Source organism: Pleurodeles waltl, chromosome 12, assembly GCF_031143425.1.
Source record: "Pleurodeles waltl isolate 20211129_DDA chromosome 12, aPleWal1.hap1.20221129, whole genome shotgun sequence".
NCBI lineage: Eukaryota > Metazoa > Chordata > Amphibia > Caudata > Salamandridae > Pleurodeles > Pleurodeles waltl.
Window position 1 is genome coordinate 216033119 of NC_090451.1, and position 18281 is coordinate 216051399.

The following is an 18281-nucleotide window of genomic DNA, read 5'->3' on the forward strand; positions in this document are numbered from 1 at the left end:
AAATATATACGAGACCGAGAGAGTCAGTCGGACCCAAACATTAGAGCCAGACCAAACGTTGGCGGCGCCATGTCGCGTGGGCTCTCATTATCCTAAATGAGACTACTGGATTTCTAGGCAGCAGGATCGATAACGGTGTGGGGGACTGAGTCTGACCCACGTGTAAGGAACTCTGTCACCCTAAATCCGGTTGTTGCTCCGGCTAACTAGCAGTGCCTCATTTCTCCCACGGGGAAGAAATGATTGGGCAGCCGAGCGCATGACATCTTTGGAACTTCTCAGGGAAGTCGTGGTCACTCAGATCCAAACCAACTCTCTCATTCACTATATGGTCTCATATACAAATGACAAAGACAGTATAAGTTTTATATAATGTTTTAATAAAACGACTGTATTTTAGATATTAAGGCGTGAGCCGCAATAACCAGAACAGTACAACATAGTAGGATTGATATAGTAACCAGGAGAGTAAAACATAGAAATAAAGCTATCATAATTCCTAACCTTTTCTACTCTCCCTCTGCTTGTTCTATTTAGAGCACAGCATGTTAAGCTTTCAGCTTGCCTTTCTGTATCACTAGGGAGACGGACACACTCATACCTGAGCAAAGGCCTGTGATCTGGTTCAGCATCTGCAACGAGGCAGTCAGCGTCTAGTTGTGGTTCCCTGGTCGGAATCTCCCTCTTGCATGTATTGGGACAAGGAAGTGATTTTATAACTAACATGTCATCGTGATCACAAAATGTTCCTACGCAGGAATGGCAAGTCTAGACTCCTACCACGTCTATAGGCAATGTACCAGACTGTATCCTTGACTAAAGCACAGAGTGAATATGTTATGAAGAACTCCAGTGCTGAAGTAGGCAAAACAGTGTGATATGAATAAAAAACAACACCGTAGAACTGGCTATTCTGTAAAATAACAGTACGAAGCCTAATAGAAAGCATTTAGAGCAAAGTGCACAGAGGCTCTAAGCTGTTAGCAAAGGAATAAAATATATTTAGGGCAAAGTGCACAGAGGCCTAAGGCCTGAAGCTAATGCGCAAAATATACGTAAAACTGACCACACTACAGTGTGAACAGGAAACTTAAAATGTATCCCACAAATAGACACAGCAGTGGTCCCAGGATATTGGCCCCAATAAAACACATATGGCCAGAGAGATGCGCACATCCCCAAACACCATAAAGTCAGATGTCATAAGAACAACTAGCCAATCAGACCACAGCGCACACAGTAGCACGCGGCGATCACACCCCCTTCAGGCCGGACATCTCAACACGTTATCCACTGTCCCTCATTGTGTCCACGCAAGGTCGAGGCCTACCTGCATTTGTTATCACAACCTTATTTATGACTCCGAGACAACTATTCACATTCTTTGCCCTAAAGGAATGTTATAATTGTTTTATGGTACTCGGGGAAATGTATAAAACACCTCTTAGATCAGCTGTACCTTGGGACAGTCCTCAGATTCTCCCAACCGTAATGTTTAATTAAAGAAACTCTACCTGCTTTGCCAAACGCCTCTTGTCTTTTGTTTTTTCAAGGTAAATTCACATTCGAGTAACACCACCTCCATATGATACTGCAACAAACAGGGCAGGGTGGAGTAGTGGACACTTGGTCACGAGGCTTTACATCTCTGTGCAGGCAATATCCCTGGTGGTTCAACATCTGGCAGGTTCTCTGAGCACCAGAGCAGACAAACTCAGCTTAAAATGCTTTGCCAATCACGAATGGCATCTCAACCAGAAGGTGGTGCAAGGTCTCTTTCAGCAGTGGGGTGAGCCTTTGTTAGATCTGTTTGCCTCTGCCGAGAACAGGCAATGTCAGCTGTTTTGCGTGCTGGAGTTTCCAAGGCAGCTCTCGCACAGAGACACTTGAGTGGCATTCAGGCCTCCTGTATGTCTTTCCACCCATATCAGTCCTGCCCAGAATTCTCAAGAAGATCAGGAACAACAGGGCCCAAGTAACCGAGTAGTCCTTGTGGCTCCAGACTGGACAGGGAGATTCTGGTATCCCGAGCTGCTGAGCATGTCCGTCAATCCTCTAATTAGACTGACCCTTTGAGAAGATCTTCTGTTGCAGCAGCAGGGAAGGTTCTTTACCCGAACCTGTCCACTCTCTGTCTTCTTGTGTGGAAATTGAGTGGCGACAGTTGACAGCTTTTGACCTTCCTCCCGAAGTCCATAATGTCACCTCGTCAACCAGGCATCCCTCCACCAAAACGTTATACGCCTGTTGTTGCAAAACATTTGTGGCATAGTACAGGGACAAGTGTGTTGATATCCTTTTTGCCCCTCTTTCTGAAGTTTTACTGTTCATTCTTTGCCTTGCCAAGTAAGGCTCTGCTTCAGGCACTTTGAAGGGCTATTTATCTGCCATTTCAGCTTTTTTTGTAGTTGCCTGATCACCCCTCTATATTTAATTCTCCTATTGTACAAAGGTTCCTCAAAGGTCTTACTCATCTCTTCCCTCCTTCTCCATACATTATGCCCCAGTAGGATCTTAATTTGGTTCTGTCCTTTTTGATGTGCGTTCCTTTCAAGCCTCCTCACAACTGTCCACTCAGGCTTCTCACATTAAAAAGAGCCTTGCTTGTAGCAATTACATCTGCCTGCAGAGTGAGTGACCTGCAGGCCTTATCATCTAAGCTGCCCTACCTCTCTTTCTATCCTGACAAAGTCATGCTTCGCACTAAGGCAACTTCTCTGCCAAAAGTAGTCATGCCTTCTCATGTAGGCCAGTCAATCAGTTTTTCTACTATGCAGCCCCACATCCTTCTGAGGAGAAGGAGAGACTCCACTGGCTGGACCCAAAAAGAGTGTTGGCGTTCTACCTTGATTGAAGAAAAGAGTTCCCGGTGGACGACCAACTCTTCTTAGGGTATGTGGGTGCGAAGAAAGGTCAGGCGGGCTGAAGTGAACCATCTCTCGTTGGTCATGCTCTGCATCAAGCTTTGATATGCACTCTCCAAAAAGCAACCTCCCCAAAGGCTTGAGGGCTGATTCTACCAGAGCTAAAGATGCAACCACTGCAATAGCATGCGGAGTTCCGTTCCTGGACATCTGCCAGGCAGCACCATGGGCATCTCTGAACATGTTTACAAAACTCTACTGCCTGGACAGTCAGGTCCGTAGGGATAGGCACTTTTCCTGTTGGTCATGCAGGACTTTCTCATTTGAAATTAGTTCCCAGACCCACGTCCAGGGATGGTATTACTTGGGTATCTATTCAAAGGTAAGGAATCTGCAGCTAGAAGTCCCTATCAGATGAACAAGTTACTTACCTTCAATAATGCCTTATCTGGTAGACCCTATATCTAGCTGCTGATTTCTTACTGAGGCACTTATCCTCCCGCTCTGCAAAAAGGGACTTCCCTTTCAGTGCCCTAGTTTTGACACACCAGTGTCAGTGTTCTTCTTGGCTCTGGGGTTCTGGTATGGGAAGTGGTGAAAAGAAACTGACGTCCGTGCACCTGGGTGACACCTATATAAGTAACGCAACATCATTTCCAGCCAAACGATGCCGCCGATGGATGCAAAGCCAATCTATGCCACCTACAGGCATGTAGGGGTAATGCTCCCGAAAAATCTTCCGGATCCATTCTGACACCAGAGGAAAATTCAAAGGGAAGAAATCTGCAGCTAACTATAGTCTCTACCAGATAAGGCGTTACCAAATGTAAGTAACTTGTTCGCCATCTTCTTGAACATTGTGTGCCTTGTGTAGGGGAAAGTTCCAGGAAGAAATTGTATTGCTCATTATGGCATATTTGGCAAGATCGGTTGTAAATATTTACTCCTTAAAAGTTTCCTTGAGCATCCATTAATGCCTGTAGGAGGAATCCTTTCCAAACGCCTTTTGCTATTCCAGTGCTATATGGATATTATCGGAGGAAAGTGTTTCGATAGATCAGAAATCCTACTCTTGCTTGGATGTTGAAAATTTGTCTTGTCAAAGCTTTTGTCCACCATTTGAACCCTACCAAAAATCAAGCTCAAACAGCCACCCTGGAAAGTAGTTGCAGTCTCTTTGTTGCAGTGTAACAGTGAAATACAGGACCTTTTCAATATTCCATTGCTTAAGTTTGGTTTAACGACTCCGATCGGATTTCCTTGTAATTGAAACCAATATTGACCCCTTCTTTCCTAATCCCTCATCTCCTGCAGAGAAAACTCTTCTCATCCTAGATGTGAAAAGACAATTCTTACTGTAACTAGATGAAGAAACAAGATATCCCAGCAATTAGCTTATAATTATGGCCCTGTCCATACAGTGTTGGCAACAAGTGACCACAGTCTGTTGCATTCTCCAGTGACTTTTTACTGAAAGGCCAAAAATTATTTTTCTTTAAAGCCAGTTGATTGTTCTGTGGTTTGACTACTGCAGTTTATTTTAAGAATGTACTTATAGGTGTGACTTTTAGAACACCTACCTGGATATTGGTTTATATGTCTGTGAAGCACTGCTAGAATAGTTGCCTAAATGGGGGGGAAGCATCTCAGCCGAACCTGTTTTGTTAGATGTTAATCATCTTTTCTGTTAGCTGACTTTTTTTCAAGCTTTTTTCTCCTTCTGGATCTCCTTATTACAATGGGATGAGTTGGCTCTTGTTCATTGTTTCTGAATTTCTGTGAAGAAAAAAGAGCGCTTAATTGCGATCCCAGATCTCATCAATAGAATCTTAATTGACTTAATGAGCACACCTTCTGTCACCCCAAGAAACTATAGACTAGGTGGTCCATTTAAAGATCATAAACCTTTATAATTACCTGCATATCAACTACGAAAGCTGTACCCTTGTTGGATGGAAGGTCTGTCTTTGCTGTCGTAATGGGGCACTGCAGTCTTCAGCCCACTTCTGTAATGTTTTTAAATTTGAAAAATATCCCTAAAATAAACGTTTCACAGATTGTAATCTCTATATTACAGTGATTTTACTGGGGTTTTTTTGTTTTTAAAAGGTGCCATTAGATTAACATTAGATTAAGAAAAAGATTCTCTTATGACATGCTCTAGCGGCATCAAAGATTAATGAATTAGTAAAGATTTCCTTGATAGTGTCTCAGATTACACGTTTTCAATTCTCTGCAGATCACACACACTGTACACTGTGAATTCAAAATGTCCAGACTGAACCAGGGGTGATAGTTTGGGTTTTCGTCTTCATCAGTTATGAATGTTATAGATAGTCATGAGTCTCCCTTTGTTGTATTTTATCTGCCTTCAAAAGTAGTGTGCATAAGACAGAATACTGGACTCCCTAGTGCCTGAATCATTGGGCTTTTGAACCATTTATAGCTGAGGTAACCTTATTTACAGCTGGTTATCAACATGCAATCCTTTGATTAGTGGAACAAGTTCGAGGATAATATAAAAGTACACAATCATCCAGTAGAAATACCCCACAATATTAGGCCCAGAGCATATATAATTCCAGCAGAAATTTCTCCTTGCAGTGGCAAATCTCCGAGCAGAAGATTATTTATTTTCACCACAAATTATGTGATTTTCCTGCAACAACCTAGGTGCAAATATATTAATATAAGCATATTACTGTTCTTTGAATGTTGTTTTTCCTTCCGTAGTAAAACACAGTCTAACCAATTTGTTTGCCTTTTCATTTACATCGGCTCTTAGAAGGAAAGTACGTTATCAGAGCGCTCCCAGGAACATTCATCGCCATGTGATACTGTCAGAAATTAAAGAAGCTGCAGCAGCACTACCCCTGGTGAGAAAACTGACAAGACCAAAATGAGCACCTAGCATGCAGGATTAATGCCTTGTTCCAAGCTGGATCACTCTCTCCCTCGACGCCAGCTTCTGCCATTCCTCCATTCCTTACCAATTCTGATCCCTTGCATCTTCGTTTTTTTAACAAGTCCCATTAAATACAAGACTGAAGAGGCTCCATCATTGCACCTGAACTAATGTTTTGCTTTTATGTATCCTTATTAACAGTAAAACTGTTCGAAATCTTTGTCGTACACAAAGTTTTCAAGCTAAAGTTACTAGAAAACCTATTAAGAGAATTAGGTGTACATACCTTTTGCAAATTCATAAATAGTCATACCGATTTCATCATTCTTCACAACATATGTAGACGATAAAGGAAAAAAAATATTGTTACAGTTAAATAATGCTTTTTGAGATTGGCTTGCTGGAGCGGAGCTTGCAAATTGTAGCGTGTATGAATTTAAGTAGACCAGCACTGTAAGTTAGTAAGGTGGCCGAATCTACAGAGCATAAATGGCATAAGGGTCTCACAATACACATTTGCTTATAAAAGCTTAACATTGTTGATGTTTGATATGTGCTTCAGTAGCCTTAATTAAGCTTCTTTTTTTTTTTAAAGCTGTATAAGTTACGGCCCAAGCAATAATATTTGTCCGGCATTGGATCTTTCATAGATCCACGTACTTTAATCATTCTGCATCGTCAGGCCAAGAATCCCAAGTATGTTAACATGGCAATAAACACTAGTAATTTGCTCATATTTTGAGTGAATGTACTAACAATGTGGTCTCTAAAACTAGTCGTATTTGCGCACTGATTTTTAGCAAATCAGGTGGTATTTTATGAACCAACCTATGTACTAATAAGTCAGGCCACAAAATACCAATTAAATATTAATGAGATAGATCGCAAATTACGACCAACTAATGATTTGCTCTGTCACAAAGAATGTGGGCTGCATGTCTACAATTGCTTTAAAATAAAGCAATCACTTATTTTTTTCAAATGCAAGGTTCTCAAACGTTTTTTAGGACTAGGCAGTGGTTCATGCATTTTCATTCTTGTTCCACCTGAGTTGCTGAAACAATATTTGTTCACCAATTTATTTCTGCTGTCTGCTGAGCACCTTGAAGGTACACCTGGCACTTTTGTGAGGCAAGCTGAAGTCCTTGAGCCTCACAACTGGGTATCTATTTACATAGATTTTTACTATTTGGACCTTCCTGTATGATGTACACAAATCCTAGCACGTTTATGCTTCTTCGCCCCCAAGACCTTTGTTGCCAAGTGTAACCACATTTGTTTTTGGTGCGCAAAGTATAACTTGTACCCACTCTTGTCACAACCCCACAAATCCCTACTATACCTCCTGCCCTGCACTAAAGAATGTTTCAGATATTCAGTGGTTACGGTGCACCTGCCAACCATCTCTTGGTACTGTCAGTCTTCCTTTATGCCAGCTCTATTCTCACAAAAGATTGTCAAAGGGTGCATGAAAGTTCCTGTCTGATAGAGACATCTAGTTGCAGATTCCTTACCTTAGAATTTCTCCAAGCGTCAGTCTGGATCTGGATATTTTTCTTGAGCAGTACCTCTGTACGCCGTTATGGGATGTGGATTGGCTCCATGTCCATTGTCACTGTTGTCTGTGCTGTATGTTACATTACGGGTCCTATATATGCCCCACCGTGGAGTGCTGACGTTGGTTCTTTTCTTTCTGTGCCAGCCATGATCTGAAGAAAGAGCTACCCCTCAGTCACTTTTTTTCACTGAGCTTTTTTCGACTTTTGTCAAAGCTTTTTTTGAACATTCTACTCCTTGTGCATCAAGGGATGTCTTAGCTTAAGACTGGGTTTAAGCCCTTTGGATCCTGCCGTCGGGGGATGTCCGTGATGGATCTTCACTTCGTGTGCTTTTTGTTAGGTGTCTGGAGCATGACCACAACCCGAAGTTGTGCTCCGAATGCCGGCTCATGAATCCAAAGGCTTTGAGGGAGTGGTCCCTAAAGCTGATGCGGCCCGATGCTCGACTCCGCGTAAGCCCTGTTCTTGGTCGAGAGATAGGTCATGGGATCGGTGGCGGAGTCCCCCTTCTTCGTCATCCCACTCCAAGTCCTCGGGACGATCGGGTAAGTCAAGGCATAAGAAGAAGTCAAAGAAAGCAAAACTTTCTTGGACTTCACCTCATTTGTCAGCAGATGAGACGAGGAAGCATCGTTGATCGAGGCATCCCTTTGTGGAGCCTGTGTCTGGGCTGACTCCGCTTCTCCCCAAGTTTCCGGGAGCCGAAGCAACCCCTGCCCAACATAAGGAGTTTTATGAGACCATGCACCTCATTTTGGGGTAGTACAACTCTGCTGGCGCACCTTCGGGCCCAACGTAGTCTGAAGGGCCCCCTTCGAATTCCACGCCCAAGAATTCAGCCTCGGCACCAAGGAGCACCCATGGATCAGTTTCCAGATCCAGACCGATGTTGGTCATAACCTTTTTACCTTCCCCAGCACTGTTCCTGAAGTCGACATACCTGGCACACCTTGCCCCCGCACGGCACCGTACCCATTCTTATTGCACACTCTGACACAGAGACGTATAGTGTCGTACGTTGCTTACTTCAGTGCCGACAAGGACCTTCCCCTCTTTGGCAGATCCTGAGCCTTATTCCTATGTCTAAGGTTGCGGTCAGGAGAGGGAGGGGTCGCTGGACTCTTTAGAATTCCACCTCCAAGTCCCCATGGACTGGCATACGGACCTTTGTGAAGCCAGTTGTCTGGATACCTGCTGAGATACTGGCATCCTCTCTCCCCCGAACGTGGCTATGCAGGAGGGAGCTTCATATTCAGTAGGAGTGCGAGCAAGGTCCTTAAGCTGTCTTTGGTGGAAGCCAAGACTGACCTCCTGACAGAGGTGCTTCAGTCTGGAGCTTCATTCTGTGAACCTCAGCTTCCCTTTAAAGAAGCCCTTACGGATGTCCTTCTGGGTACCTGGTCCAAACCCAGCACAGGGGCTCCTCTGAACAGGACAGTTGCCCTCCACCATCGCCCTGCACCGGATGACCAAGGTTTCCTGACGCAACACCCTACCCCTGAGAGCTTGGTTTTTCAAGCCCCCACCTCCCAAAGCATGTTCCTTTCTGCACCCCCGGATGTTTTCTTATTCCAGCGTGGCATTGCGGTCCCTAAAAACCACATGTCTTTTTGGCTGTTATTCCCAGGCACTGTGGGATACGGGTGCGCAAGTGCTGCCACAGATCCCAGAGGAGGGTCGGGGCAGCACTTTACCAAGCAGTTGTTGATGGGAGAGACGCAGCAAAGTTCACAACCCGATGTAGACTGGACACGACTGACTCACTGGGCTGAGCGGTTGCTTCGACAGTGGCCTTCGGGTGCAATGTCTGGTTGAGGATGTCTAGTTTTCGGGGGATGTCCAAGCTAATCCTAAGGACGTGCCCTGTAGGAGGCTGGCCTATTTGTGTGGTGGACACCTATGGTGTTTGCACCTTAAACTGGGTCCAGGCAGCCCCTATTAGTTAGTGAGAGAGTGTCTAGGAAGCCAGGGCTCTCTAGTGGTAACTGTGGTGAGCATCCAAGACTTATTTAGGAGGAGTGTAAAGCACTTGCAATATCAAGGCAGTCACCCAGAAACTTATCTCACATGAAAGGAACCACACAGTGTTGCAAAATAAAAGTACTTTATTACAGTAACACTGAACTAGATTACTTATAGGCAGCCCTCCCCCACTGGAGGTAAGTACACACTGTATATACACACGGTAAGTATTAGGAATTAGTATAGAAAAACAACACGCAATGGCAAGAAATAGCTAGGGCCCTATAGGGGAGCCGAACCATATACTAAAATAGTGGAATGCAAAGTGAGGTCCCCGACCCAAGGATGTTGAATAGTTAGGAGGGAGCTGGGAGAACTTGGGACGCCCGAAGGTGAGTACCTAGTTGATCCCGAACGACCAAGAGAGCAGAGGTAAGTTACCCAGTCTTCCCAGAGATTAACAGGGGATTTGGAAAAGGAAGATTGCAAGGACAGGGCCAGTCCAGTGGAACCCAACGGTGGATTCCGGATGAAGAGGACCTACAAAGGAAGGGGACAGGGTCCAGTCTACGTAGGAGTGTCTGGGTGGGGCAGGGGCCACTACCCACCCTTCTGTGGATGAAGATCTGCTTCGATGATGGAAGATGAAGATCTGCTGTGGAGCTCAGGAGCTGCAGAGAGGTCCTTGGAGCTGTGCAGAAGATGTTTCACGCTGGTTGGCGGGTTGCAGATAGTCAGTGGTCAGGAGGACCGCCAACAAGCCTTGGCAAACCCAGATCAGATTTGCAGAGAAGAAGAGGACCAGCAAGGCCCAGGGGAGTCTACCTTTGGAGGGGAGTCCAGGCTCACCTTCAGCAGTCAGGAGAGCCAGCAGACGGAATCGTAACCCCCACAGCCAACCCACTGGCAGCAGGCACAGTAAGTTGCAGTGAGGTCCAGTCCGCACACTTAGAGAGGAGTCCCACGTCGCTGGAACAGCAGAGGAGAGACTGTCCTTGCAAGGATGAAGTGCTGGATGCCAGGGCTAGTTGGATCCTGAAGAGCCCTCAGAGCAGGAGTCAACAAGCCATGGTTGCTGAAAGAGTAGCAGTGCACAGGGATTCTGTCCTGCAAGGAGAGGCAGGGACTCACCGTCTCCCAATTCAGATAGAAGACAGAGAGGACTAAGAGGACTACTCAGAACTACCACCTGTGTTGGAGGATCCACGCAGTTCTTGTGAAAAGCAGATCCCAGCAGCTGGACGTTGTTGCCTTAGGTGCCTGTGGATGCAGGAGAGTAACTCCTTCACGCAAAGTGAGATTCGTTCTTGATTATTTAGTGCAGCTGAAGTCTTGCCGACCCCAGAGGATGCACAGTCGTGGAAATGTTGCAATTGCTGGAAGGAGCCGGAGAAACAATGTTGCAAGGAGAGGTCCTTTTCGGAGTTGCAGGCTTGTTTGTTTCCTGTGAAGTCCAGAAGTGGTTCCAGTGGCCAGGAGCAGAAGAGGTCGTTGCAGAGGAGTTCTGATGGAGTATTGCCTGCCAAATCTGTGGACCCACCCACATGGGAGTCCCTATATAGCCCTAATGGGGGGGTTTGGTCACTCTGCAGGGTGACCACCTATCAGAGGGGGTCACTGACATCAGTCACCTGTCCAGGCCAACCAGAAGCTCCCAGGGGCCTCTGCACATCTTGTTTCCAAGATGGCAGAATCAAGTGGCCACCTGGAGGAGCTCTGGGCACCACCCCTGGGGTGCTGATGGGGAGGGGAGTGGTCACTCCCCTTTCCTTTGTGTGCTGGTGCTCCAGAGCCGGGCCCGGGGTGCCCTGGACTGGTGCAAATCAGATTATGGAAGGAGGGCACCAAATGTAATTCAAAGCAAGCAAGCAAGGTGTCATGGGGAGGCTACCCCTCCCCAGCTTTGTAATACCCATTTCCAAGGGAGAGGATGTTGCATACCCTCTCCCACAGGAAATCCTTTGTTCTGCCTTCCCTGCTTGAGCTGGTCAAGTAGCAGGAGGGCAGAAACCTGTCTGAGGGACTGCAGGAGCATGGGCTGCCCGCAAACCCTGAAAGACTGGTAGGAGCACTACTAGATGGGCCTCTAAGGTGCCCCCAGAGTCCATGGAATCATGCTACCAATACTGCCATTAGTATTGGGGTATGATTTCAACATGTTTGATACCTAACATGCCTAGGTTCTGAGTTACTATTATGTAGCTGTACCACAGATAGTGAATGACCTGTGGCCAGTACACAAGTAAAATGGCTTCCCTGCACTTACGAAGTCCAGTGCATTGGAACTGGAGTTCGTAGATGCACCTCTGCTCACGCAGGAGTGCCCTCACACACAGGAATCCACACCCTGCCCTTTGGGCTGAAAGAGCCTACTATCAGAGCGACTTACAGTGACCTGGTGTAGTGACCAGCAGTGAAAGGGTGCATGTGCCTTATCATGCAGGCTGCAGTGGCAGGCCTGCAGACATAGTTTGCAGGGGCTCCCATGGCTGGCATAATACAGGCTGCAGCCCATGGGATACCAATGCCCTGGGTACCTAAGTACCATAAACTAGGGACTTACAGGGGTACACCAGTGAGCCAATTGTGAGGTGTAAAGGGTACAGAAGCAATCAAATTTAGGGGAGAGAACACAATCATTGGGCTCCTGGTTGGCAGGATCCCAGTGAAACAGTCTAAGCACACTGATAAACAGGCAAAAAGTGGGGATAACCCTGTCAAAAATAGTGACTTCCTACAAGCCGATTGAAGGTGCCTGTCTCTTCGGAGAGAAAGCAGACTCAGTGCTCAAGCGCTTGGCCCCTCGACCCCCTCAGTCTGCATTTCACCCCTTACGTGGCAAGGGAAGGTGCGCCCAACCATATCCGTTCCCATCCGTCACCATGCTGTGCATGTTGTCCAGCCTTTGCGTGGCAGAGATGTGGGAACCACCATCCTTGTGGATGAGGGAGCCGGCATGCTGCCTAGTCTGCTGCTGACCCCCCTCTTGCAGGTGCCTCCAAACCTTCCTAGTTTGACTCTTCCCCATCAGGGGCCATCATCTGCTTCCTAGCAATCCATCACATCAGACTGGTGGGTTTTGCTGATAATCTGAAGAGGCTACGCCCTCACCTTCGAGACTACCACTCCATCCATACCACATCCTACGATCGGATGATGGAGGATCACTTGGCACTTCTCCAAGAGAAAGTTATGGCTCTCTTGGACGAGGGAGCCATAGAGAGGCTTCCTGTGCCAGAAATATGTTGTGGTTGCTGTTCCTGCTACTTTCTTGTACCCAAAAAGGACAATGGCCTCTGCCCTATCCTACACCTTCGGTCCCTCAATCTTTCCCTCAAGAAAGTGAAGTTCAGAATGCTTACTCTGACTCTGAGGTTTTATCTGTCCTGGACCCAGGAGCTTGGATGGTAGCTTTGCATTTGCAGGACACATATTTCGATATCCCTGCCCGGCCTTTCCACAGATGTTACTTGAAGTCCACAGTAGGCCACAAGCACTTTCAGTTCACCATGCTCCCCTTTGGCCTTACCAGAGCCCCACGGGTGTTCACCAAGATGATGATAGTGGTGGTTGCAGCTCATCTGTGCAGATCAGTTGTTTCAGTTTTTCCATATCTCGATGACTGGCTGTTGAAGGCAGGCTCTCCCCAGGCACTTGTCTCCCACCTCCAGACTACGGCAGACATCCTGCACTGGCTGGTTCACTATAAACATGTCGAAATCACACCTGACTACCTCTCAGATGCTCCATTTCATAGGAGCTGTTCTGGTCTATCCTCCCGAGTGGTGAGTCCAGGATATTCAAGTTTTGAAACCAATGTTTGAGCCTCTCTCCTGCACTTCGGTGAGAATGACCAGGGGTATAAAGTGTAAGTACCAGTGGACGCAGCATAAGGGGAATCTCTTCGACATGGTTCAGATCTCGGAGGAGAATGTGCAAGATCTGCAGTGGTGGCTTTTGAACCATGATTGGGTCAAAGGCAGATCCCGCTCCCTTCCCCAACCAGATCTGACATTAGTGACAGATGCGTCACTCCTGGGATGGGGTAGCCACATGGGAGGGATGGAGATCAGACACGTCTGGTCTCAGGTGGAGTCTTAGTTTCATATCAATCTTTTAGAGCTCAGGGCGATCAGGCTAGCATTGAAAGCTTTCCTTCCCTCTCTCATTGGGGAAAGTGGTGCAGGTATTCACAGACAACACCACCGCCATGTGGTAGAGGAATAAACAGGATAGGGTTAGGGTCATGGACCCTTTGTCAGTAGACTCTGCACCTCTCAACATGGCTGGAACATAATGGCATATCCCTAGTGGTTCAACACTCGGCAGGCTCTCTGAACGCCAGAGCAGACGATCTCAACCGTCAATGCTTGGTCGATCACGAAGGGCGTCTCCATCTGGAGGTAGCGCAAGGTCTCTTTCAGCAGGGGAGAGAACCTTGGTTAGATCTGTCCGCCTCCACAGGGAACGTTCATTCAGCTGTTTAGCACCCTGGAATTGTCAAGGTGGCACTCGCTCGACGACGCTTTTTGTTTCAAGTGTAACTTAGGCCTCTTTTAAGTCTTTCCGCCAATACCACTTCTGCCCAGAGTTCTCAAGAAGATGAAGAACGACCGGGCCCAAGTCATTTTTGTGGCTCCGGTCTGGGCACAAAGAGTCTGGTATCACGAGCTCTTGAGCATGGCCTTCGATCCTCCACTCAGACTGCCTCTTTGGGAGGATCTTCTGTCTCAGCAGCAGGGGAGGGTTCTCCCCCAGAACCTGTCCAGTCTCTGCCTTCTTGCATGGATGGAGATTGAGAAGCAGCAGTTGACAGCTTTTGACCTTCCGCCCGAAGTCTGTAATGTCATCTTGGCAACCAGGTGCCCTGTAACCAAAACGGTGTACACCTGTCGAACAAATTTGTGGGATGTTGTACTGACAAGTCTGTTGACCCCTCCCCCCCTTCTGCCCCTTTTTCTGAGGTTGTTTTGTTTGTTCTTTCTCTGGCCCAGCAGGGCTTTGCTCTAGGCACCATTAAGGGTTATTTGTCTGCCATCTCAGCTTTCCTCAGATTGCCTGGCTAACCCTTCTTGTTTAAATCTCCCATTGTGGGAAGATTTCTAAAGGGTCTTACTCATCTTTTTCCTCCTTCTCTGTTCATATTGCCCCAATGGTATTTGAACTTAGTTCTTACTTTTCTGATGTGTGCTCCTTTTGAGCTACTTCAGAAATGCCCACTTCGGCTTCTTACTCTGAAGACAACGTTCCTTGTAGCCATCACATCTGCCGGTAGAGTGAGCAAGCTGTGGGCTCTTTCCTCGAAGCCACCTTTATCTCCATCCATCCTGACAAGGTGGTGCTTTGTACCAGGGCTTCCTTTCTACTGAACGTAGTCGTGCCCTTTAATGTAGGGCAATCCATCACTTTACCTACTTTTTATATGCCCCCGCATCCATCTAAGGAAGAGGAGAGACTCCACCACCAGGACCCAAAAAGAGTGTTGGCTTTCTATTTTGATTGTACCGAAGAGTTCCGGGTGGATGATCAACTCTTTGTGGGTTATGTGGGTGTGAAGAAAGGTCAGGCAGTGCAGAAGAGAACCATCTGTAGATGGGATGTTCTATGCATTAAAATGTGCTACGCATTGGCTAAAAAGCACCCCCAGGAGGGTTTGCTTGCTCACTCTACCAGAGCAACAGCTGCAATCACTGCATTAGCACATGGAGTTCCAGTCTTGGACATCTGCCAGGCAGCAACTTCGACGTCCTTCCACACGTTTACCAAACACTACTGCCTGGACAGTAAGGTCCCAAGGGACGGGTTCTTTGCCCATTCGGTCCTGCATGACTTCCTAGTATTAGCTTGGTTCGCAGACCCTCCTCCTGGGATGGTATTGCTTGGGTATCTATTCTAAGGCAAGGAATCTGCAACTAGAAGTCTTTCAGATGAACAAGTTACTTACCTTCAGTAACAAATTATCTTGTAGAGCCATATTCTAGTTGCATGTTCCTTACCGAGCCACCCATCCTCCCCGCTCTGCAAACTGATTTCTAGGGATAGACTTTCCTTTCAGGGCCCTAGTTCTGGTGCACGAGGGTTAGTGTTCTTCATGACTCCGCACTTCTGCCGTGGAAAGTTGTGAAAACAAACTGACGTCAGGGTGCCTATATACGACTTGCAATGTCGTATTCGGCGATGGATGTAGAGTTGACTGATGCCACCTGGCGGCACGCATGGTTACTGCTTGAAGAAAAATCCATGGATCCAGATTGACGCCTGGGAGAAATTCTAAGGTAAGGAGTCTGCAACTAGAATATGTCTCTACCAGATCATTTGTTACCAAAGGTAAGTAACTTGCTCGTTTTTGCCATGCCAGATTAGTACTATGGTTGTGCAGAAGATCACTTGGAGGCTGTAAATCTTCTTTCTGCTTTCAATACTGATGCTGAGTTATATCTTGATCTACAAAATCTAAGTGGTCTGGATACATCCGTTACCCCTCTGGCCTTTCTTCATAAGAAGTCTCTTCATTCAAAAACAGCAGAAACATTAGAAAGGACTCTACCATGGCAGGGGTTATATGTCATATTTTCCCAGAAAACTTGCAGAATCCCCTGTACAGTTTCAGAGCCCTTCAGGAGGAACTTCTTGATTTATTATGGCTTGTTAGGAAAAACGTTCTTGGGCCCAGCAGTCCAAAGACAAATAGCCAGAAGACACTGTCTTCTTAGTGTCATAGTGGATTTACTAGGGTCAAGCTGACAAAGCAGACGGGCATTGACATTGGTATTCAGGCATTCCACTGCACAATACCCTTCTTTCCGAGTTGAGAGTTTTAGAAAGACATAACATAATAACAAGTCTGTTCGTCCAAGTAGTAATAGTGCTAGTATTACATTGTTGTATCGGTCACCTGGTCCATGTAGTAGTGAATTTGTTCACGTCTCCAATCCTGAAGCGAAACATTTCACCTGTTCCTACATATCCAGTCTTTTTCAAATTACTTTCATTACAATCTTGTAGATAACCTTTAAAGAAATCTTTGGCTAGATGGTTTTTTAACTTCAAAAAGATAGCTACATTGGGATTCCTGTATCTAGATTTTGTTCTTAGTCACACTCTTCACAGAAAGTTTGGTAGTACCAGCCTTTTTCTCGAAATTAAAACCTAATACCATTCCCACAGATCCTCTAGATGTAGAATCTAAAAAAAAAAAACGAACTCTATTTGATATAAAGCTTTTGCTTCCAGCAGCTTTGCCCTTGGTATGGTGAATTCTACATGCCACCTGAGTTGCTGTATTCACACCATATAAGTACTTGGCAGGCACATTTATCAGTATTTCAGACCACATAAAAGTGTGTTATCGAATGTGGTCAGCAGTGGTTTGGATGCTTATAATTGCATCTTCAGTTGCGGCCTGGATTCTGCTGCCAATATGGCTTGATGCTTGGGCATGGCTGTCACTCTATATGGACATACTTGAATGCGTTCCACTGGCTTCATAAGCTATGCGTATGGGAATTTCCTTAGATTGTGAATGTTTCTTCACAAAAATGGTGAATCATCTCTGGAACGTTTCAAGAGCAGCAGAGATATGGCTCTTTCACTGGGAAATTCCATCAACAGTTCCTAAGGTTTTCGAGGCTATTTGAGAACTCAGCTGTTCGAGCTGTATACACAGACGCTGCACATACACCTACACACACACCATAAGGATACAGAGTAAATACAGAGTTGTAAATTTCAAAGGGATGGAGTAAGTAAGCAAACCTTATAAGATCCGTGCGCAGCATGGAATACATATCACTTTTTCTCTATGTATCTCATCTGAATAAGTCTGAGTCCGATTGTCTGAGGCGTAAATGGAGGGTCCAGTTGTTTATTGCTTTCTATCCATTGTACAGTAGGTGCAATACAATTTGGGAAAGGGCAGGAGTCTCATTTTTGATTGAAGATACCCGTGTGGACCCTAATGGTTGATATATATATATATATATATGTTCGATGGCATGTGTAGCTGCAGATACACATGCTGTGCACATCCCGCCATCTGGTGTTGGGCTCGGAGTGTTACAAGTTGTTTTTCTTCGAAGAAGTCTTTTCGAGTCACGAGACCGAGGGACTCCTCCCATTTCGGCTCCATTGCGCATGGGCGTCGACTCCATCTTAGATTGTTTTTTTTCCGCCATCGGGTTCGGACGTGTTCCTTTTTGCTCTGTGTTTCGGGTCGGAAAGTTAGTTAGAATCTTGGAAAAATCATCAGTATTGTTTGCGTTCTGTATCGGGTTAGTTACAACAGATCGACACCGACTTTTGAAGAGCTCCGGTGGCCCTTCGGGGGGGTTTTTCGATCCCCCGTCGGGGCCTGGTCGGCCCACCCACGTGTCTCTTCAAGGCTGATGGAACGGACCGCATTCCGCTTCTGCCCAAAATGCCATAACAAGTATCCATATACAGATCAGCATCTGGTCTGTAACTTGTGTTTGTCGCCGGAACACAAGGAAGATACTTGTGAAGCCTGTCGAGCGTTTCGGTCCAGGAAGACACTAAGAGACCGAAGAGCAAGGAGACTGCCAATGGCGTCGGCGCCGACAGGACAAGAGCGTTTCGAGGAGGAGGAAGAAACATTCTCCATCCAGGAATCAGACTCGGATGAGATCGATCCCAAAGAAACGCCGAAAACCGTGAGTAAGACGTCGAAACACAAAACTCACGAAAAAACCACTAAAGCCCAGGGGACGCCACCGCCAACAGGCCATGGCTTAACCCGAAAAATAGGTGACCGATCATCGGCACCGAAAAAGGGCACGCTGGGGGTGAAGTAATCTGACTCCGGTCGAGATACCGCCACACAGCAATCTCGGGCTCGAGATAGTGTCTCCGAGCAGGTTCGGCACTGAGATAGCAGCACCGAAATGGGTCGGCACCGTGAGACCACGATGCCGAAAGTAAAGAAGGTTTCGTCGGAACCGGAAAAAAGCAGCCGAAAAGGTTTCGATACCGAAA

The 18281-nt window shown here is 46.4% G+C and overlaps 1 protein-coding gene across 1 annotated transcript in view; it reads left to right on the top strand.

Annotated features, from left to right (window-relative positions):
- The window catches only part of TCF25 (transcription factor 25), a 444525-nt gene that overhangs the window by 290845 nt on the left and 135399 nt on the right, over positions 1 to 18281 (top strand). The window contains exon 15 of the mRNA XM_069216958.1: positions 5650 to 5740. Within this exon, the coding sequence (XP_069073059.1) occupies positions 5650 to 5740 (91 nt within the window). The remainder of the gene's footprint in view (positions 1 to 5649; positions 5741 to 18281) is intronic.